Raw genomic sequence first — 24,026 nt, forward strand, 5'->3', positions numbered from 1 at the left:
CTCTGAATATGGAAATTCTTCTCAGTAGGCATTCCTGCCTCTCCTCCTCACTGAAGCTAGTATGGTTCTCTGGTCAGTAGCCATTTTGATCACCTTCCATTCATCTTTTGTCCACGACTCAGTTGCCAATCATTGCCCCCAAACTAAATTACAGGTGCTTCAAAGTCATAGCTCTGAACCAGTCTGGAATCAAATATCATACCTTACTATTCGTTTGCCCAGCTTTAGTCCTTAAAGTAGTCTCAACTCAAGTATACCCAATCAGATAAAAACCTTGATGAATTATAAGAACATTCCAACATTCTAGCTCTGGTCCATATATCTCATCCCAATAGCCCTAGCAGTCTCCCAATAGCTAATATTAATGGCTCCTGATTTACCATTTTTAATTCTAACACTCTGTGCAACTTCCACGTGGATAGATATTATAAATTACTTATTAGGAAAAAATTGAAAACCAAGATTACTCTGTGTAGCGTATAAAACTCAAGAGCATACTCATCAATTTTCAGTAAGAAACTCATAATCCACTTGCAAAAGAATGTGTCTTAGGTCATTCACATTGTTTCTAAATTTCAGAGCTAGAATAATCTAACCCACTGTTTTTCAAGTTGGAGATCTCAACCTATTATTAGATAGTGAAATAAGTGTAGTGAATCTCAGGAGACATTTTATTAAAGAAATAAAATAGAGGAGAACAGCAAATGTCAGAATGTTCTGTACTTAGTATGGGCAAATACCGTGAAAGTTTTGTTTCCATGGAGTGTGTGTGTGTGTGTGTGTGAGATAGGTCATAGGTCATAATGTAAATTTTTTTCTGAGTCATGGTCAAAAAAATGTTTGAAAGCTGTTGATTTAGCCTAACCCCATTAGCTACATATAGAGGTCCAGAAAAGGGAAATCACTCAGTGATTTCATAGTACATAATTTGTTGGTAGCTGTGTCTAGAGTCCTTTCCTACTTATGGGAGTAGAGCTATTGAATCCAAGTGAAATTTATATTTTGTTAAACTGACCTTTCATATCAGGTAAAGAGAAAATGAATGTAAGTCTTTTTTAATATTTAAAACAACACATCAAGGGCAAAAATGCTACTTTCTGAGGTTAGGAGCAGCACAGTTAGGGGAATTTGGCTAAGTCAGGGAAATTTGCATTAAGAGACGTTAGGTCAGTAAAATCAAGAATCAAACTATAGATACTAGAATAATAGTGAGCAGGACCTGAGTAAAGGAGCAATTTAAGACATGTTTGATTTTTCTATCTTATGATATGTTTTAACAAATCTAGACCCTCTTTCACAGTATCACACAAACCAGTCTAAAACCAAAGGAAAGCTAAATTAGAGGTTGAAGCAGCCTACCTACCCACCTCTACCAAAGCTCAGTCCTGTAGATATGACTGTAGGTCTCCTTCAGATAGGTAAACCAGACACAGAAATAGCTCGTTTCTATCTTTTTTATCTTTCATTAACATTGCCTGCAAGCATTGCCAGTTATTTTTTTCACCTTAGCCTTTACTGATACACCAAATAGGCTGTACCATTTTTAAAATAAGGGTTGTAAGAGGTGTTTCAGAGAAAAAGTACTTACCCCAGTTAGAAATCCCATCATCTAAATGCCCAGCTCATAAGAGTCCAAGGTACGCATTCAAGCATTTAGGATACATACTGTTTTGAACCAGTGGTCTATTGGAACTAAGCTATGGCTGTATGAAGTTACTAGTGAGATTGTATTTGGAAGATTTTTTTAAAGGATTTTGCTGTTTAAAAAAAAAAAGTTTGGGAGCTCCTGGGTAGCTCAGTCAGTTAAGTGTCTGACTCTTGATTTTGGGTCAGGTCATGATCTCAAGGTTGTAAGATTGAGCCCTGCATTGGGGGAGGGAGAAAGGTGGAGTCTGCTTCTCTCCTTCCCTCTACCCTTCCCCCTGCTCATGCTTTCTCTAAAATAAATAAATCTTTAAAAGGTTTGAAAATGTCTCTTAGATACACTTTTGGAAATGAGCACATTTCCAACATTTCCAAAATTTTAAGTTACCTGCAGTTATTAAATTACTACTTCTGTCTTTTAAATCAGTGACATGAAGGAGTTATATTTCTTTTAAAGTCCTTAACTGATTAGTTACTGGGATCTTTCGTGTTCCTAAGGGCTTAATCAAAACAGGATATGTAGTAAGAGTCCATTTCCCTTTAACATGGTGTCACAAGTATGGTAGTTGATCAGTTTTTTATATTATCATGCCCTATTAGATATTTGAAAAAAATGTGGTTATAACTTTGATTTTCTTAGGACATGAAAAAAAAAACTAGTTTTTAAAAAGAAGAAAACTATCAATTCCCTTTGTGTAGCTAATTATCAATTTTAAATTGAGAATATTTTTCTAAAATTGGACATGACAACTAAGGTATTGAATTGTGATCCTTAAAGATATTTTAGCTACCATTTTGATAAGTATTATTATCTAAAGAATAAATTGACATAGGGTAATGACTTGAAAAGGAACAAGAGAACATTAAAGTTATTAAAACATCAGGTCTCTGCTAGAATCTGGAGTTTAATAGTTTGTTTGAATTTCATAGGTTCTAGGTTTAAGAAAATTGCTTATCCACTGGGACTGGCCACTTTAGGAGCAACTGTTTGCTACCCAGTTCAGTCGGTAATAATTGCAAAGGTAAGTTCCTTTTAAGTGATAGCTATATTTCAGTATTTATTTAAACTCTTACTGTGACAATACTTAAATGTCCTAAGTATCTTCAACATTTAATTTTCAGAGAAATATAGTGAGCATACTATACTTTGTATAGTATACTTTGGCAAAATCACATCACATTTCAGCATGGTAAATGCCATTCTTAATTACGTGATCATCACAAATAAATAGGATAAATTTGTTTAAATATAATTCAGTGATATTAATGCTGCTTTTAAGATTCAGTTTAGAGACACTGAATTAGAATTTATGGGGGGAAATACCGCTCCATTGCTGAGCTATGTGAAAATCAGTTTTTAATTAACAGAAAATTGTACCTGTTGGCTGCTGTCAGTTCATCAGATTAGTATAAGAATCAGCAAATTGGTAGATGACAGAGGCTTCTGAAGGTAAAAAATATATATATATACAAATTCAATTTTGATACCACCTAGAACTAAGTAGCATTTTCCATGAGTCTGTATTACAGCTTTTTGTCATTTTCTTGTGAGCTTACCTGCAAATCCAAACATTCTCCAATGATTTGAACAGTTTGGGCCAGTATATTACTTTTAATTCATATTTAGATTAAGAAGGAGAGCTTTGGGTGATGCAGTATTTTCTTCCTTCCCTTCATTCCTTCATTACCAACATTTAACATTTCTTCCTCACACTTAAAGCATCATGTAATGTTACCAGAAGAATTTCCTGTACTTATGTTCTTATTACTACATCTCCTTAATTATTGATGTAAACTGTCTACTCAGTATTGTAAGAATGACAAGGATATAGTGCTCTATGTAGTTTGTAATGTGATCAAGGTATAAAAGTTTATAGCAAAGAGAGCATTATTCATTAAATCTTGTTATAGTTGAGACACTTGATCCAAAATGATAAACTTATTTTTTATAAATCTTTTTTATATAGGAATTAGCCACTTAAATTCATATCCTATTCATGCTGAAAGAATCTTGTGAGCTTATTACATTCAACTTTCTCATTTTCTCATTTACTGAAAACTGTGGCCCAGGAAAGTTTCACAGTGACTGATTTGTCCAGGGTTCTATTCAGTTTCAGGCGTCCTGCTTCCCTGTCCATTTCTCTTGTCAATGTGTAATGTTGCCACTGAATCTTTTGTTTGTTTAGAGTAATGCCTTAATGTTTTTTAAATAAAATTAGTTACTATGTATCCTTAAATAATAAGCATTATAGAAAAGTATAGGAAAGAAAAAACAATTAACCACCTGGAATTCTTTTATCCAGAAAAATATCAGTGTTAACATTTGGTAGAATGTTGTCGAGACCTTTCTTTATGCATATATAGAGATAGAAAGATAGATGGGTGAGTAGGCAGATACAGTTTCATAATAACAGGATAACATTGTAGTATACATCTTAATTTTTTTTTAAGATTTTATTTATTTATTTGACAGGCAGAGATCACAAGCAGGCAGAGAGGCGGGCAGAGAGAGAGGAGGAAGCAGGCTCCCTGATGAGCAGAGAACCCAATGTGGGGCTCAATCCCAGGACCCTGGGACCATGACCTGAGCTGAAGGCAGAGGCTTTAACCCACTGAGCCACCCAGGCGTCCCACATATTATTTTTAATTTTAAGAATAAAGTATTAAACTTAATTTTACTCTGACAGAAGGAAAATAAAAGAATTCCTGAACTTCAAATAAAAATTTCTATGATAAGAGAGATATTAGTATGATTTCCTGAAAGTTATTCTATGGTTAAATACTGATTGTTACTGAAACTCCTAGAGAACCTTGCTTTTTCTTTGACTGGCATCAAACAATGTCATGTGTAATATCTGATGGATTCTAATATATATATAACATAGATTCTTAACCTGAGATCAGTGATATACTTCAGAGTGACTCCACCTCCCAAAACTATGAAAAATTTTATATATAGAATAGATGCCTTCTAATTTGATATTGTTGGGACCAGTAGTTACCAATTAATTAAAAATGTTAAAGTAGAAAGTTTTTAAAAATCATAAATACAGACCTTAAATATTTTATTTCAAATTATAACAAGTGTGCGTCCACTTTTCTCTCTTTTGAAGTAGGTATTCTCTATGAGTATGGGTCTCCTAGTTGAAGATCCATAACATGTCTTATGGTTAGCCATTTATGTCTTCTGCTGTTTTCAGTTTAGATTTCCTTAAAATAGAATAAACACTTAAAAACATTTTAAAAATAGGGGCGCCTGAGTGGCTCAGTGGGTTAGGGCTTCTGCCTTCGGCTCGGGTCATGATCTCAGGGTCCTGGGATCGAGCCCTACATCGGGCTCTCTGCTCCACAGGGAGCTTGCTTCCTTCTCTCTCTCTGCCTGCCTCTCTGCCTAGTTGTGATTTCTCTCTATCAAATAAATAAAATATTAAAAAAAAAACATTTTAAAAATAATATGAGTACAGAATCCTCTTAAATTGTTATTATTTCTTCCAGCCTTTAACAGTTGACTTTGCCTACCTCTAATTTGAGTCATTATTTTAATTAATTAGCTAGTTAACTAACTAACTAATTAATTAATTAGGTAAATCATTTTTTAGTCTTTACAACTTAATTTTCCTGTAGGCAACAGTTTTTTTCACTTATATTTCATCCAATTATGTTATATTTTAATTTTTTAAATTACAGTAAAACTGATTTAGAGACTTAGAAATAAATACAACTGATTCTTGGTAAGTGTAGAGATCACTTGTGAAAGACAATACTTAGACATATTTGAGAGTACCTACTATCTATGAATACTCAGCATTCTATGAACATACATTTTTTAAGACATCTTTAGTTAATCAGACAAATCTCTTCAAAGGGTATCAGGTAAGACCTCTTCTGCTATATGGGTATTTTTCTTAAGGAAAGGGCCCATACTTTTAGGAAATTCTCTGAGGTCTATGACATTAAAAAAAAAAAATCACAAAATGATAGTCCAGAAAGGTCTTTGAAAAATAGAAGTTACACTCCAATTGTTCACCGTTTTGGAAATGTATTTCAAGATGGGATTACTTTTTGCTTTTTATGATTTTCCTCACACTGTTTTCATTATTAACTTACATAGAGAACCTCAAGTAATCTGTCTTTGAAAACTATAAAATAGGAATAAACTTGTCAAATAATGTTCTAAGACCTATTTATTAAAAACTACTAAACTTTACTGAAAGGCATTTTTACGACTTTAAATACATTTAGAGACATATCTTGTATCTAGATGAAAGGACTGAATATTAGAATATGGCATATGTTCCCAAATTTATAAGTTTAATTTAGTTCTTACAGAATTCCTGGATTTGTAGGGAGTATGACATTCAGTCAACCAATATGTGTTGTCCATATACCATGTATTGGTAACTGTGCTAGTATAGACAATAAAACAGAACAAAAAAACAAAACAAAAAAAAATGGAGAGAATGCCCAAAAACAAATATATCAAGTATGTCTTTGTGTACATTGTGGCGTAGGGGGAGGGTATAGTGAAGGTGGCATTTCAGATCAGTGTGTAAAGAAAGGATGGATTGGTTATTCCAGACATGTGTTGGAATAATTAGCTTTTTGGATAAAAATCTTAGACCTTTACCAATTATCATGCAAAAATAAATTCCAGGTGGACTAAAGATCTAATTATAAAATATAATACTTTAAAAATATTAGAAGAAAGAAGATAAATATTTCAGTGATGTTGAGATAGGAAAGGCCTATCAAAATCCAGAAGCCATCAAAAAAAATTAATGCAGAGTCAAGATGGCGGGGAAGTAAGAGGAGGCACCATTTCAACCTGTACCCTAAAGTGAGCTGATTACCTACCAAAGAACTCCGACCACCCATGAAGGGGGAGGGAGCCACCAGAGGTGACCAATCGCAAAGTAACACCCCAACACGAGAGTGCTCTGCGTCTGGGGACCAGCATTAACTTGGAGTCTGGTTGAAAGCACTCAAAAAACAAAGAGCAAAGGATCGCGGGGGATAATAGTGGGAACCTGGGCGGTTAGGGTCAGGGACCCAAGTCCCCGGACCCAGGACAGCCTCCCCTTGGCGCTGAGCCAGAGAGAGTGTGGCGGAGAAATCAGGTCTCCGTCCCTGAGCCGCCAGTGCGCCTGAACGCCAGCGCGCCCGAGAACGAGTGGGGTCTGGCTCCCGTGAGGGGCTGGGAGCCTGGCCAGACAGACGGCAATCCTGAAACGCACGCGTCCCACACACTCCCTTGGGATACATGCTCATAGGTGCTAGCCTGGAGCTCTGGCATCCGGAAAAACCAGACATTCCAGCCCCGGACAGCGGGAAAATCTCAGTGTGCGACCTCTGCTCGGAACCTCTCTGGCGGTCTGGAGCTGCCTAGACAGCCACCGCTGCTCTGGTTTTGGGTACAATGAGGAACTACTGCATCCCCAGGGACAATGACTCAGAACCGACTCAGCGAGCAGCTTTTCCAAAACATTCTGGGGCTTCTCTCTGAGAGGGAGGTCGGGGTGCCGTTTGCTGTCTCTAAACCTCCAAAAACCATCAAAAGCTGTCAAGGCGAGAGAAAGCAGATGAAAGAACATAAAAACGCCCGGAGAACAAAAGGCTGAAAAAAAAAAAAACAGTTTCCTCAGAGCTCACCCCCTTGAGGGGAGCGGAGGGACCTAACTCAGGGAACATCATTGTCTGAAAACCACGTGGCAGGCCCCTTCCCCACAAAACCAACCAGGAAGGAAGAAAAAAAAAAAAAAGACTACAAGAGAACAACCAACACTACTTCAGAAATACAACTTTTATTTTTAACTCTTTACCAATATTCTGGTTCTTTTTTTTTATACATACAGATAATTTTTTAACCTATTTACCACCACACTGAGATGTCCAGTACATCAAATTCTTAAATAACCTTCTAACCTGAAATTATTGATACATACACCCGTGTTTTTCTTTTTCTTTCCTATTTTTTTAATTCTTTTTTAATTTTAACTTAGTTTAGTCTAGTTTCTTCTTTTTTAATTTTTATTTTCTACTATACATATAGAGTTAAACTTCAAGGTAACTCCCTTTCCCCAATCAATGCTACCCCTATAGGCAAACCAGTTTCTAATCCCCCTGTAACTTAGGAAAGTTGAGTCCCTTAACAAAAACATCAAGATACCTTCAGGAAGAATCAAAATAACCTTCCTCACCCACACTGAGAATTTATAACCACTCTCCCAACTTTTCCTTCTGTCAATGTTTCTGTGAATTTGTGTTTGTCCTGATAATATATAAATCTTATACTTGGGGTTCTTTCTGATGAGGTTCTTCCCTTTTTTTTGCTTATATATATATTTTTTTTTTCTCTTGTCATATACTTTTATCAGTCTTTTTGTTTGTTTTTGTTTGTATACTTCATAAATCTTACCTTGTGGCCCATTTGGGCTGAGCCTTCTCTTTTATCTTCCCTCTTTTTCCTATCTCTCTCTCTCTCTTTTTTTTTCCCTTTTTTCTTTCCCCTTTTTTTTCTTTCTTCTTCTCTATTTCTTTTTCTTTTCTTTTTTCTCTCATTTGGGTGGGGAATCCTGATTGCACAGAAGCGTTCCAGGGTGCACATTGACTGCACCACAATCGATACGTCCAGCTGCATCTGTTCAGTCATCTCTTTCCAAAATGACTAGGAGGAGGAATTCCCAACAGAAGAAAAATACAGAGGATGGGCCTTCTGCAACAGAGCTAATGGCTATCGACATAGACAATATGTCAGAAAAGGAATTCAGACTAACAATTATCCAGGCAATAGCTAGGTTGGAGAAAGCCATGGATGACCAAACAGAATTGATTAGGGCAGAACTGAAAGCCACCAGGGATGATGTTCACAATGTTAGGGCAGAACTGAAAGCCACCAGGGATGATGTTCAAAATGCTCTCAATGAGTTCCAATCCAATCTAAATTCTCTAAAAGCTAGGGTAACTGAGAAGATAGAATTAGTTATCTGGAGGACAAACAGATAGAGAGAAAGGATCAGGAGGAAGCCTGGAACAAACAGCTCAGAAGCCATGAAAACAGAATCAGGGAAATAAACGATGCCATGAAACGTTCCAACGTCAGAATTATTGGAATCCCTGAAGGGGAGGAAAAAGAAAGAAGTCTAGAAGATATAGTGGAAGAAGTTGTCTATGAAAATTTTCCCAATCTCACGAATGGAAACAACGTTCGTGTATTAGAGGCAGAGAGATTTCCTCCCAAGATTTTAGATTCTCAAAAGTCCTCACGACACCTGATAGTTAGAATGAGGACTTATGTTTCAAGAGAGACCCTCTTAAAAGCAGCTAGGACAAAGAAGCTCCTTACGTACAGAGGAAAGCCCATTAGAATAACGTCAGACCTTTCCACAGAGACCTGGCAAGCCAGGAAGGGCTGGCAAAATATATTCAGAGTACTAAATGAGAAGAACATGCAACCAAGAATACTCTATCCAGCAAGACTGACATTTAAAATGGATGGAGAGGGGCGCCTGGGTGGCTCAGTGGGTTAAGCCTCTGCCTTCGGCCCAGGTCATGATCTCAGGGTCCTGGGATCGAGCCCCGAGTCGGGCTCTCTGCTCAGTGGGGAGCCTGCTTCTGCCTCTCTCCCTATGCCTGCCTCTCTGCCTACTTGTGATCTCTCTCTGTGTCACATAAATAAATAAAAGCTTTAAAAAAAAATAAAATGGATGGAGAGATAAAGAGTTTCCAAGACCAACAAGGTTTAAAAGACTATGCAACCACCAAGCCGACACTGCAGGAAATATTAAGGGGGGTCCTATAAAAGAGAAAAAATCCTAGGAATATCATTGAACAGAAATAGAGAAACAATCTATAGACAGAAAGACTTCAAAGGCAACACGATGTCAATAAAAACCTATCTCTCAATAATCACTCTCAATGTGAATGGGCTAAATGCGCCCATAAAATGACACAGGGTTGCAGATTGGATAAAACGACAGGACCCATCCATATGTTGTCTACATGAGACCCATTTTGAACCTAAGGATACACCCAGACTGAAAGTGAAGGGATGGAGAAGTATCTTTCATGCCAATGGGCCTCAAAAGAAGGCCGGAGTAGCGATTCTCATATCAGATAAATTAGATTTTAAACTAAAGACTGTAGTCAGAGATACAGAAGGACACTACATAATTCTTAAAGGGACTATCCACCAAGATGATCTAACAATTGTGAATATCTATGCCCCCAATATGGGAGCACCCAATTACATAAGAAAACTATTAATCAAGATAAAGAGTCATATTGATATGAACACAGTAATAGTAGGAGATCTTAATACACCTCTCTCAGAAATAGACAGATCATCGAAGCAGAAAATTAATAAAGAAATAAGAGCATTGAATGAAACATTGGACCAGATGGACCTCATAGACATATACAGAACATTCCACCCTAAAACAGCAGAATACTCATTCTTCTCAAGTGCACATGGAACCTTCTCCAGAATAGACCACATACTGGGTCACAAAGCAGGACTCAACCGATACCAAAAGACTGACATTATTCCCTGCATATTCTCCGATCACAATGCTTTGAAACTGGAACTCCATCACAAGGAAAAGTTGGGAAGGAACTCAAACACCTGGAAGCTAAAGACCATCTTGCTTAAGAATGCTTGGATCAACCAGGAGATCAAAGATGAACTTAAACAATTCATGGAAACCAATGAGAATGAAGGCACTTCGGTCCAAAACCTATGGGATACAGCAAAGGTGGTTCTAAGGGGGAAACACATAGCCATCCAAGCCTCCCTCAAAAACATTGAAAAATCCAGAATACACCAGCTGTCTCTACACCTTAAAGAACTGGAGAATCAACAACAAATCAAACCAACTCCACATGCAAGAAGGGAAATAATCAAGATTAGAGTAGAGATCAATGAAGTAGAAACGAGAGATACAGTAGAACGTATCCATGAAACTAGAAGCTGGTTTTTTGAAAGAATCAATAAGATCGATAAACCATTGGCCACACTAATCCAAAAGAAAAGAGAGAAAGCCCAAATTAATAAAATTATGAATGAAAAGGGAGAGATCACAACTAACACCAAGGAAATAGAAACAATCATCAGAAATTATTACCAACAGTTATATGCCAATAAGGTAAGCAACCTAGATGAAATGGATGCATTCCTGGAAAACTACAAACTCCCAAAATTGAACCAGGAAGAAATTGACAACCTGAATAGACCGATATCTAGTAATGAGATTGAAGCAGTGATCAAAAACCTCCCAAAAAATAAGAGCCCAGGACCTGACGGATTCCCTGGGGAATTCTACCAAACTTTCAAAGAAGAAATAACACCTATTCTCCTGAAGCTGTTCCAAAAAATCGAAGCAGAAGGACAACTTCCAGACTCTTTTTATGAAGCCAGCATTACCCTGATCCCCAAACCAGGCAAAGACCCTACCAAAAAGGATGCAAAGATTCTCAACAAGATCCTAGCAAACAGGATCCAGCAGCACATTGAAAAGATTATCCACCATGACCAGATGGGTTTCATCCCTGGGTTGCAAGGTTGGTTCAACATTCGCAAATCAATCAATGTGATAGAACAAATCAATAAGAGAAGAGAGAAGAACCACATTGTCCTCTCAATGGATACAGAAAAAGCATTTGACAAAATCCAGCATCCATTCCTGATAAAAACGCTTCAAAGTATAGGGATAGAGGGAACATTCCTGAACTTCATAAAATCTATCTATGAAAGACCCAAAGCAAATATCACCCTCTATGGGAAAAAGCTTGCAGCCTTTCCGTTGAGATCAGGAACACGACAAGGATGCCCACTCTCACCACTCTTGTTCAACATAGTATTAGAAGTTTTAGCAACGGCAATCAGACAACAAAGAGAAATAAAAGGTATCCAAATTGGCAAGGAAGAAGTCAAACTCTCTCTCTTCGCAGATGACATGATTCTTTATATGGAAAACCCCAAAGACTCCACCCCCAAACTACTAGAACTCATACAGCAATTCAGTAACGTGGGAGGATACAAAGTCAATGTACAGAAATCAGTGGCTTTCTTATACACTAACAATGAAAATACAGAAAGGGAAATTAGAGAATCGATTCCATTTACTATAGCACCAAGAACCATAAGATACCTGGGAATAAACCTAACCAAAGAGGTAAAGGACCTGTACTCGAGGAACTACAGAACACTCATGAAAGAAATTGAAGAAGACACAAAAAGATGGAAGACCGTTCCATGCTCTTGGATTGGAAGAATAAACATTGTTAAAATGTCTATACTGCCTAGAGCAATCTATACTTTTAATGCTATTCCAATCAAAATTCCACCAGTATTTTTCAAAGAGCTGGAGCAAATAATCCTAAAATTTGTATGCAATCAGAAGAGACCCCGAATTGCTAAGGAAATGTTGAAAAACAAAAACAAAACTGGCGGCATCACGTTACCCGATTTCAAGCTTTACTACAAAGCTGTGATCACCAAGACAGCGTGGTACTGGCATAAAAACAGACACATCGACCAGTGGAATAGAGTGGAGAGCCCAGATATGGACCCTCAACTCTATGGTGAAATAATCTTCGACAAAACAGGAAAAAATATTCAATGGAAAAAAGACAGTCTCTTCAATAAATGGTGCTGGGAAAACTGGACAGCGATATGTAGAAGAATGAAACTCGACCATTCTCTTACACCATACACAAAGATACACTCGAAATGGATAAAAGACCTCAATGTGAGACAGGAATCTATCAGAATCCTAGAGGAGAACATAGGCAGTAACTTCTTCGATATCAGCCACAGCAACTTCTTTCAAGATATGTCTCCAAAGGCCAAGGAAACAAAAGCAAAAATGAACTTTTGGGACTTCATCAAGATCAAAAGTTTCTGCACAGCAAAGGAAACAGTCAACAAAACAAAAAGGCAACCCACGTAATGGGAGAAGATATTTGCAAATGACAGTACAGACAAAAGGTTGATATCCAGGATCTATAGAGAACTTCTCAAACTCAACACACACAAAACAGATAATCATATCGAAAAATGGGCAGAAGATATGAACAGACACTTCTCCAACAAAGACATACGAATGGCTATCAGACACATGAAAAAATGTTCATCATCACTAGCCATCAGGGAGATTCAAATTAAAACCACATTGAGATACCAGCTGACACCAGTTAGAATGGCCAAAATTAGCAAGACAGGAAACAACGTGTGTTGGAGAGGATGTGGAGAAAGGGGAACCCTCTTACACTGTTGGTGGGAATGCAAGTTAGCGCAGCCACTTTGGAGAACAGTGTGGAGACTCCTGAAGAAATTAAGAATAGAGCTTCCCTATGACCCTGCAATTGCACTGCTGGGTATTTACCCCAAAGATACAGATGTAGTGAAAAGAAGGGCCATCTGTACCCCAATGTTTATTGCAGCAATGGCTACGGTCGCCAAACTGTGGAAAGAACCAAGATGCCCTTCAACGGATGAATGGATAAGGAAGATGTGGTCCATATACACAATGGAGTATTACGGCTCCATCAGAAAGGATGAATACCCAACTTTTGTAGCAACATGGACGGGACTGGAAGAAATTATGCTGAGCGAAATAAGTCAAGCAGAGAGAGTCAAGTATCATATGGTCTCACTTATTTGTGGAGCATAACAAATAACATGGAGGACATGGGGAGATGGAGAGGAGAAGGGAGTTGAGGGAAACTGGAAGGGGAGATGAACCATGAGAGACTATGGACTCTGAAAAACAACCAGAGGGTTTTGAAGGGGCGGGGGGGGGGGGCGGGGGGGAGGTTGAGGAACCAGGTGGTGGGTAATAGGGAGGGCACGTACTACATGGAGCACTGGGTGTGATGCCAAAACAATGAACAGTGTTATGCTGTAAATAAACAAATAAACGAATTAAAAAAAAATTAATGCATTTTACTACATCAAAATAAATGTATTTCTTCTGATCACAATATAATATATACAAAGTTAATGGATAAATACAAAACTGGGAAAAATATTTGCAACATCTGTAACAAAGGACTAAATAATGGCCTTCCTATATTAAGAACTCCTATAAATTGATAGGAAAAAGATAAATGTTCTCTAAGAAAACTAATAAAGTAAAAAAAAAGGAAGTGAAGACAGTAATAAACAGTCTACAAAATAAGAAACATAAATGGCCTAATAAATGAAATATTCTTAACTTTATCAGCAATCAAATAAATGCAAATTTAAAGATCATTTAGAGATTGGCTTTTAGTCTTTCACTTTGCTAAAGATTTAAGACTCATAATACTGCTTCTGGTAAATGGGGTAGGAAAACATTTTTGGTGGGCATATAAATTACATTATATTGCTGACTTTATGGAGGCAATGTGTCAATATTATCAAAAATTAAAATGCATATAATCTTTAATCCAGTTATTTCACATCCAGGAATTTGTACCAAGGAAACACCACAAAGATGTGTGCTCCCAGTTCTATGTGTAAGAATGCTAATCACAGCATGCTTATTATGATATCCCATATTCCCCAACATAGGGAATTTATTAAACTAACTGTGGCATATCCATTGTGAATACTTACTATGCAGGTATTATAAAAGAAGCAAATCTACAGGTATATAAGCTGATATGGAAACATCTCTGACAAATTGCTAAGTTTTTAAAGTATCAAATGTCAATATGTAGAGTGTGATCCTATTTGTATTTTGAAAAAGGAAATAAGCTAAGTGTATATGTGTGTGGTTTATTTTAAAATTTAAGGGGCGCCTGGGTGGCTCAGTGGGTTAAAGCCTCTGCCTTTGGCTCAGGTTGTGGTCCCGGGGTCCTGGGATCCAGCCCACGCCGGGCTCTCTCCTTGGCGGGGAGCCTGCATCCTCCTCTCTCCCTGCCTGCCTGTCTGCCTGGTTGTGATCTCTGTCTGTCAAAAAAATAAGTAAAATCTTAAAAAAAAATAAAAAATAAAATTTAATTTAAAACATAATTGAGATTGTAGAGTATAATCTGTTCTCTAATCTTGTCTTTTCAATTTAGTGGTTCATCATGGAAATCCATATCAGTGCATATAAATCTAAAATCTACCTCATTCTTTTTGGTAGATCTATATAGATACCAACATTCCATTTGTTTAAAAATATTGTGTGCATATATCTAATGCACATTTAAAAGGAAAATCTCAGGGATGATAGCCACACAGCTGTGACCAAAGTTACATTTTGGGGAGGAAGAAGACTTTATATTAGTGGATTGATTTATTTTTCTTAAGTGTAAGTATATACTTAGCAAAAAAAATTCTGTTTTAAGCAAGAAAGTCACAGTTTTAAAAAATTTTTAAGTTCATGTTTATAAAAAGTATAATCCTGAAAATCTTCCAAAACCTCTTTAAAACCTGAAAAGTCAATAGCTATTGAAATTACTTAGCCGGGGCACCTGGGTGGCTCAGTGGGTTAAAGCCTCTGCCTTCGGCTCAGGTCATGATCCCAGGGTGGGATCAAGCCCCACGTCCGGCTCTCTGCTCCGCAGGGAGCCTGCTTCCTCCTCTCTCTCTGCCTGCCTCTCTGCCTAGTTGTAATTTCTCTCTGTCAAATAAATAAAATATTAAAAAAAAAAAAAGAAATTACTTAGCCATAGGGAACAAAAGGATGGGGAAAGAATAGAAAGAAGGAATCAGGAGATTTTTAAAGGGAAACAAATCTGAATGAAAGTAACAGCAGCTTTAAGAATTCACTCACCATCCTTGCCTCTGCTTTGGTCTATTTGTAGTTCATTTTGTATTTTATGTTTCTACCAAAAGAGAATATTATTCTCTGGAGAAATACATTAATACTTTATGACAGGGGAAAGCACCATAAAAATTTGAACAAAAGTATTAACTTTGTAACATCTTAGAATCTTATTTTCTCAGTTTATTATCTCAAGCTGTCTTTCTATTTTTCTAAGAGCAGTTTTAGGTTCACAACAAAATTAAGCAGAAGGTACAGAGATTTCCTGTACACCTCCTGTTGCCACGTATGCTTAGCATGCTCCATTTTCCACGTCTGTTTTCCACATCCCCCATTAGAATGGTACATTTGTTGCAATTGATAAGCCTACATTGACACATTATCACCCAAATTCATAGTTTACTTTAGGATTCACTCTTGGTGTTGTCTTAGCTCTGCATTTTTTAGCCTTTTACATGAGGCAAATGATTTTTCATATAAGATTGAAAAAAATGGGGTTTTCTGTTACATGATCTAAAGATTTATATCTTTATTATTGATTCTGACCTGAGTGTTGACATAAAATTCCTGACATAATTTTTCTGATATTTGTTATTTTGACTTTTAAAAATACATCTTATTTGATTCATTTCTTGTTTTAATTAGGTAACTGGGAAACGGGCATATACTGTAAGCCAGCAAATTTATGAAGCAGTTAAATCATTGTGGACAAAAAGCAACAAAGAAGAATCACTTCCTAAACCTAAAGAAAAATCTAAGGTAGAGTTTAAATGGACCAAAAAGGTAGACATTGAGTTCCATTGGTTGGGTGAGGGATTGGCTTATAATAGGAATCACTGACAGAGGTCAAGGAGAGAATGAAAGGAGATGAACGACATAGTTATCTTTGCATACTATACGTTTTTAGGATGTTTTATTGTTTTGGCAAAATGATTTACTTACGAAGGAAAAATCTTTTTGGTAAACAGCTAGGAAATTCTGCTGCACTAGAAATACCTGCAAAAACAACTGACAGCCTGAAATACTCAGTATCCTTGCCAGCAGAACTCAGCTCTGAAACAAAGACAAAATCAGAATCCACCTCAGGTTAGTTTGAAATAATTCAATTTTATTTTCATTCTTTTCCTAAGTAATTTTGTAGTATTATTAGGTATAGTTTGAACTTATGTAAGTGCTTTCTTCATAAATGTTTTTTCTTTCTCATATCTGTAGTCTGTATATCTTTTTAGATTATGAGATACTGGTATACTTGGGACTTTTTCTAATTGCCATATTGTTCATAATACCTATCTTTGCATATGGGAGTGTGGAGTAGCACTGGTGGGTTCGGTGAGTGACGCATTTAATATCACTTTATAAATGTGAGCTTTGCAATTAGGTGGCGGAAAGTGTGCCTTTCTAGGTTCTATAGTGGTGAGTCATATCTACATAGAAGAAATATTATCTTCCCATTTCTTGTGCTATTTACCCCCCTATCAGTCTTAGTTTCCACCATCACTTATATTTAGTTTAGGTACTAGGAGAACATTCAGCATGAAATAATAAAAATAACACCAATTATAATACTGATAACTTTTTTTTTAATATTAGATACTGGAAATTTGTACTTTGTGAGACCAAATAGTGACAGTTGTACTTTCTAGGCAAATATTCCCATAGTTTTACTGTAATCACTGAGAAGGTAACAGAGTGTTTAATACCGTTTTAGGAGTGTATTCACAGAAACTCAGCAGTCACTAGGTTACACAGGATTATCTGTCTGTACAATGTGAATGGTACTACCCATTGTCTTATTGAAAAGGAAATAGGACCAACTCAGAGATAAGGAAGTAGAAAATAATGATAATATCTGCCCTTTACAGAGCACCTACTGTGGTATAAAGAGCTATAAATATATCCTGTTGTTATTCAATTCTCACCGAAAAGGCAAAACAAAACAAACAGCTCTTGTGCATATGTAATTATAATCATTGCTCAATGAACAACTTGAGACTCAGGAAGCTTAAGTAACTTGCCCAAAGTCATGTAGCTTGTGAGGAATAGAGATGTATTGATAGCCTAGCTTTTTCAAATACCAAAGTCCAAGCTCTTTCTATTGTATGTAGGTTACCTATATACAATATAGATATCTGTTATATATATCTATATACTATATATACACTATATATACAATATATATATAACTATATAGGTTAAAATCAGAGTTTTGTCTCTAATTTCAGCTACCTCCGCTATTTTAATTTTTACAAAACCTGTCACTGAGTAACAAACCTGGTGTTTTACAATGTTCCCCTGTCCCCTCTCATTTCTAATATGATGGTTTACAGTATTTACTTTTTTATTATTTATTTTCAATTCTGGTACAGTTAGCATACAGTGTTATATTATTTTCAGCTGTATAACACAGTGATTCAGCTCTGCCATAGAACACCCTGTGCTCATCAAAACAAACATACTCCTTAATCCCCAACAGCTCTTTCACCAATCCCTCACCAACCTCCCCTCTGGTAACCATCAATTTGTCCTCAAGAGTTAAGAGTCTGTTCCCTGGCTTGTCCCTCTTTTTCTATTTTCTTTTTTTTTCTTGCATCCATGGATATATAGATAGATTAGATAGATTATATGTAAAGGAGATGTTTGTGTGTATGTGTGTGTGTGTATCGATGGCCATTTGGGCTATTTCCATGTTTTGAATGCCGCTGATAATGCTGTTAAAAACATTGTGGTGCATGTACCCCTTCAAATCTGTATTTTTGTATCCTTTGGGTTAATACCTAGTAGTGGTATTTGTATTCTTTGGGTAAATACCTAGTAGTGCAATTGTTGGGTTGTGGGTAGCTCTATTTTTAATTTGGTGAGGAACCTCCATACTATTTTCCAGAATGGCTGCACCAGTTTGGATTCCTACCAATAGTGTAACATGGTTCAACCTTCTCCACATCCTTACCGACATCTGTTGTTTCCTGTGTTGTTAAAGTTAGCCATTCTGACAGGCCTGAAGTGGTACTTCATTGTGGTTTTGATTTGTATTTCCCTGATGGTGAGTGATATTGAGTATCTTTTCATGTGCCTGTTAGCCATCTGTATGTCTTCTTTGGAAACATGTTTATTCATGTCTTCTGCCCATTTCATAACTGTTGTTTGTTTTTTGGGTATTGAGTTGGATATTTCTTTATAGATTTTGGATACTAACCTTTCATCGGGTATGTTATTTGCAGCTATCTTCTCTGATTCTGAAGGCTGCGTTTTAGTTTTCTTGATTGTTTCCTTTGCTGTGCAGAAGCTTTTTATCTTGAGGATGTCCCTGTAGTTCATTTTTGCTTTTGTTTCCCTTGCCTCTGGAGATGTGTCTGATAATAAGTTGCTACAGCCAGGTCAAAGAGGTTTCTGCTGTGTTCTCCTCTAGGATTTTGATGGTTTCCTGTCTTACGTTTAGGTCTTTATTTCGGGTTTATTTTTATGTATGGTGTAAGAAACTAGTCCAGTTATTCTTCTGCATATGGCTGCCCAGTTTTCCCAGCATCACTTCTTGAAGAGACTTTTTTTTTTTTTTTTTTTTTGAGTGGGAACACTAGCAGGGAGGAAGGGGAAAAGGGAGAGAGAGAATCTTAAGCAGGGCCTACACATGGAGCCTGACATGGGGCTTGATACCATGACCCTGAGATCATGACCTGAGCAAAAATCTTGGACACCCAACTGACTGAGCTACCCAGGCACCCCAAGACTTTTTTCCATTGGATATTCTTGCTTTGTCAAGATTAATTGACCATATAGTTGTGGGTCCATTTCTTGGTTTTCTTTTCTGTTCCACTGATCTTCAGCTCTGTTTTTGTGTCAGTACCATACTGTCTTGATGACTACAACTTTGTAATGTAGTTTAAAGTCTGGAATCATGAGGCTTCCAGCTTTGCTCTTCTTTTTCAGGATTGCTTTTGCTATTTTGAATGTTTTGTGTTCCCATAAAAATTTTAGGATTATTTGTTCTAGCTCTGTGAAAAATGCTGGTGGTGTTAAGGGATTGCCTTAAATGTGCAGATTGCTTTCAGTACTACAGACATTTTAAAAATGTTTGTTCTTCCAGTCCTTGAGCATGGAATGTTTTTCCACTTCTTTCTGTCCTTTTCAGTTTCTTTCATAAGTGCTCTGTAGTTTTCAGGGTATTTTTTGCCTCTTTGGTTAGGTTTATTCCTAGGAATCTTACGGTTTTTGTTGCAATTATAAATGGGACTGATAGCTTTCTGCTGCTTCATAATTGGATTATAGAAATGCAGCAGATTTCTGTACATTGATTTTATAACCTGTGTCATTGCTGAATTGATGTATTAGTTCTCCCAATATTTTGGTGGAATCTTTTGGGTTTTCTGCATAGTGTCATGTCATCTGCAAATAGTGAAAGTTTGACTCTTCTTTGCCGATTTGGATGCTTTTTATTTCTTTTTGTTTTCTGACTGCTGAGGCTGACTTCCAGTACTATGTTAAATAGCAATTGTGAGACTGGACATTCCTCTCTTGGTCCTGACTGTAGAGGAAAAGCTCTCAGTATTTCCCTACTGACAATGATATTGGCTGTGGATTTTTTTTTTTTTAAGATTTTATTTATTTGACAGAAATCACAAGAGAGGCAGGCAGAGAGAGAGGAAGGGAAGCAGGCTCTCCGCTGAGCAGAGAGCCCGATGCGGGACTCGATCCCAGGATCCTGAGATCATGACCTGAGCCAAAGGCAGCGGCTTAACCCACTGAGCCACCCAGGCGCCCCTGGCTGTGGATCTTTTGTGTATTGCTTTTATGATGCTGAAGTATGTTGCCCCATCCCTACATGGTAGAGGGTTTTTATCAAAAATTGATTCTGCATTTTGTGAAATGCTTTTTCTACATCTATTGAGAGGATCATATGGTTCTTATCCTTTCTTTCATTAAGGTGGTATATTGCATTAATTGTTTTGCTATTGTTGAACACCCCTGAATCCCAGAAATAAATCCCACTTGATTGCAGTGAATAATTCTTTTAATATACTGCTGGATGTGAATTGCTAGCATCTTGTTGAGAATTTTTGCATCCATGTTCATCAGGAATATTGGCAGGTAATTCTTTTTGGTGGGGTCTTTGGTTTTGGAATCAAGGTTATGCTGGCCTTGTAGAATGTTTGAAAGTTTTCCTTCCATTTCTGCTTTTTTGGAATGGTTTGAGAAGAATATATATTAACTCTACTTTAAATATCTGGTATAAATCTGCTGGGAAGCCATCTGGCTCTGCATTTTTGTTTGCTGGGAAACTTTTGATTGCTGATTCAGTTTGTTTGCTGGCTATGAGTCTGTTCAAATTTTCTAATTGTTCTTGTTTCAGTTTTGATATTTTGTATGTTTCTAATTATTTGTTCATGTCTCCAGATTGCCCAGTTTGTTGGCATCTAATTTTTCATAATACTCTCTTGAAATTGTTTATATTTTTTGTGTTGGTTGTGATCTCTCCTCCTTCATTCATGATTTTATTTATTTCAGTCATTTTCTTTTTTCTTTTTGATAAGTCTGGCTACGGTTTATCAATTTTATTACTTCTTTCAAAGTACCAGCTCTTAGTTTCATTGGTCTGTATAACTTTTTCTTTTATCTGAATAACGTTTATTTCTGGTCTAATCTTTATAATTTCCCTTCTTCTGGCTTTATGATTTATTTGCTGTTTCTTTTCTAGCTCCTTTATGTATATGATTAGGCTATCCATTTGAGACTTTTTTCTTTCTTTAGGTAGGCCTGTATTGCTATATTATGCTTCCCTCTTAGGGCCACCTTTACTGCATCTGAAATGTTTTGGGCTGTCATGTTTTCATTTTTTTTTTATTTCTTCTTTAATTTCCTGGCTAAGCCATTCTTTAATAGGATGTTCTTTAACCTTCATGTATTTGTTGTCTTTCCAAATTTTTTCTCGTGATTGACTTCAAGTTTCATTGTGTTGTGTTCTGAAACTATGCATGATATGATCTCAATCTTTTTGTACTTGTTGAAGCCTGATTTTTGATCCAGTGTGTGATCTGTTCTGGAAAATGTTCCATGTACACCTGAAAAGAATTTGTGTATTTTGCTGCTTTAGGATGAAATGCTCTGAATATATCTGTTTAGTCCATCTGTCTAGTGTTTCATTCAGAACCATCGTTTCCTTGTTGATTTTCTGCTTAGGTGATCTGTCCATTGCTGTAAGTGGAGTGTTAATGTCCCCAGCTATTATTATATTATTATCAGTGAGATTTGGTGTTTTTGTTATTGATTTATATATTTGCATGCTCTCTATTTGGAGGTATAAGTATTTATAATTGTTAGATCTTCTTGATGGATAGACCCTTTAATTTTGATATAATACCCTTCTTCTTGTTACAGTCTTTGCTTTAAAATCTAGTTTGATAAATGTATGGCTATTCTGGCTTTCTTTTGACATCCATTAACATAATAGATAGTTCTTCATCCCCTTACTTTCAATCTCCAGGTGTCTTTAGGTATAAAATGAGTTTTCTGTAGGCGGCATATATATGGGTCTTTTTTTAAAATCCATTCTGATACCCTATGTGTTTTGATTGGAGCATTTAATCCATTTACATTCAGAGTGATTATTGGTAGATATGAATTTAGTGCCATCACTTTATCTGTAAATTGGTGCTTCTGGTGGTGCTCTCCTTTCCTTTCTAGTCTTTGTTTCTTCATGTCATCTTTTTCCCTACTCAGAGTGTTCCCTTTAATTTTTCTTGCAGGGCTGGTTTAGTGGTTACAAACTCCTTTTTTTTTTTTTTTGGTTTGTTTTATTTGTTGTTTTTGTTTGTTTATTCTGAATGACAGACTTACTGTATAAGTATTCTTGGCTGTGTATTTTTCCCATTCAGCACTTTGAATATATCACACCACTGTCTTCTGCCCTACGATGTTTCTGTGGCCAAGTCTGCTGCAAACCTGACCTGTGTTCCATTGTTGTTTAAGGATTTTTTTCCCCATTGCTGCTTTCAGGATTCTTTCCTTGTCTGTGTATATTGTGAATGTATAGTGTATATGCATATGTATACTGAATGTGTATAATGGGAGTTCTTTGTGTTTCTTAAATTTCAATGTCTGTTTCCTACCCCTGATTAGGCAAGTTTTCAGTTATACTTTGCACAAATAAGCCTTCTGCCTTTCCTTGTTTCTCTACTTCTTGGACTCCTTTGATACGACTGTTATTAATTTTATCTTCTGTATTACCCATTCCTCTGGTTTGTCCATTCTTGTCATTGTATGCAGTCAGATTGTCATCTTGGTTATAGCATTTTTTATTTTGGCTTGACTAGTTTATAGTTCTTTTATCTCTGTTGTAAGGGATTCTCTAGTGTCTTCTGTGCTTTTCTCAAGCCCAGCTAGGACCCATATAATCATTATTTTAAATTGTGGTTCAGGCATCATACTTATATCTATATTGATTAAATTCCTGGCCATCATTTCTTCCTGTTCTTTCTTTTGGGGTAAATTCCTCCATAGTGTCATTTTGTCTAGGTCACTGGTTTTTTTTTTTTTCTTTTTCTTTTTCATGTGTTATTGTTAGGAAAGCCTGTTCTATTGCTGCTCCTGAGAGTAATGGCTATTTTAAGAAGAGGTCCTATACTGCCTTGGACCTAGTGCTTCAGGAGGTGTTTCAGAGTGTGTGCTCTGCTCTTGTGTTTTTGTTGTTCCTTTCCTCAGGGCAGTCCTCTGCAGTTTCTCCTTGCCTGCAGTGAGGGATGTTTAGACCATGTCTACTGTGTGGCAAGGTATAAATAGGTGTGTTTTGGTCTGCTTGTTAAAAGAAGCTAGATGAAAAAAAAAAAGGTAGATCCCATTTCCCTTAAAACTAAAGCTTTGTTGCACTCTGTGAATCGATAGACTCGGTGCGTGCAAGGGGTTTGTGCTGATCTTCTGGGGGAGGGCCCTGCTGCACTGATTCTCATCCACACTTGCCTTAGTGGAAATGCACTAGGGGGCACTAGGGGATGGGGCTTGGTGTAAGCAGCTCTGGCCTCCACTGAGTGGCGCTATGTTGCTCTCTGAAGTCAGTCAGTGCTCATGGGTGGAGGAAGGTCACCCTCCTCTCCTTTCCCTGAAGCAGGGAATTCACACCACCTACTCTTCAGGAAGCCCTCACTGAAGAGCAGACAGTCGCCTCCTGTGTCTCACCAGATTCCTTAAGATCCCTGCCTTTACCCTCTCTGGGGATGTCTGAGCTGTCTGCCTGCTAAGTGCCACAGTACCCCTGTGTTTTATCTCAGGCCTGTAGCTGGGTTTCAAAACTCCAAATTTTAGGACCCACTCGGTGTGGACCTATACTGATACTCTGGGGAAGGGTTTAGCTGTGTTGTGCCCTGTTCTGGTCTGTCCCAGAAAAGCAGTAGCATGACTGTGCAGTGGTTCAGAGTTTATATAAAGCATACAAAAGGCTGGTGCCAAGGTTTGCTGCCCGCAGCTGGTATCTTTGTTCCTGTGCTAGTGAGCAGGGTGGCACATTGGTGCCGCCATCTCTTTTGTCCCCAGAGATGCCGTGACACCACTCCCAAGTGCACTGCAGGAATGGGAACTTTGTCATCATGTGACCCAGTGGATCCTCAGACCATGCTGCCTGCTCCTGGGTCTCAGCCTTCCTTCCCTACTGGAGCATCACTAAAC

At 37.2% G+C, this 24,026-nt stretch overlaps 1 protein-coding gene across 3 annotated transcripts in view; it reads left to right on the forward strand.

Annotated features, from left to right (window-relative positions):
• Positions 1-24,026, forward strand: part of APOOL (apolipoprotein O like) — a 125,917-nt gene that overhangs the window by 87,270 nt on the left and 14,621 nt on the right. For all 3 annotated transcript variants that reach the window (XM_045995386.1, XM_045995388.1, XM_045995387.1), the window contains 3 exons: positions 2,575-2,666; positions 16,023-16,136; positions 16,346-16,463. In XM_045995386.1, the coding sequence (XP_045851342.1) occupies positions 2,575-2,666; positions 16,023-16,136; positions 16,346-16,463 (324 nt within the window). The remainder of the gene's footprint in view (positions 1-2,574; positions 2,667-16,022; positions 16,137-16,345; positions 16,464-24,026) is intronic.

This window comes from Meles meles, chromosome X, assembly GCF_922984935.1.
Source record: "Meles meles chromosome X, mMelMel3.1 paternal haplotype, whole genome shotgun sequence".
In the NCBI taxonomy this organism is placed as follows: domain Eukaryota; kingdom Metazoa; phylum Chordata; class Mammalia; order Carnivora; family Mustelidae; genus Meles; species Meles meles.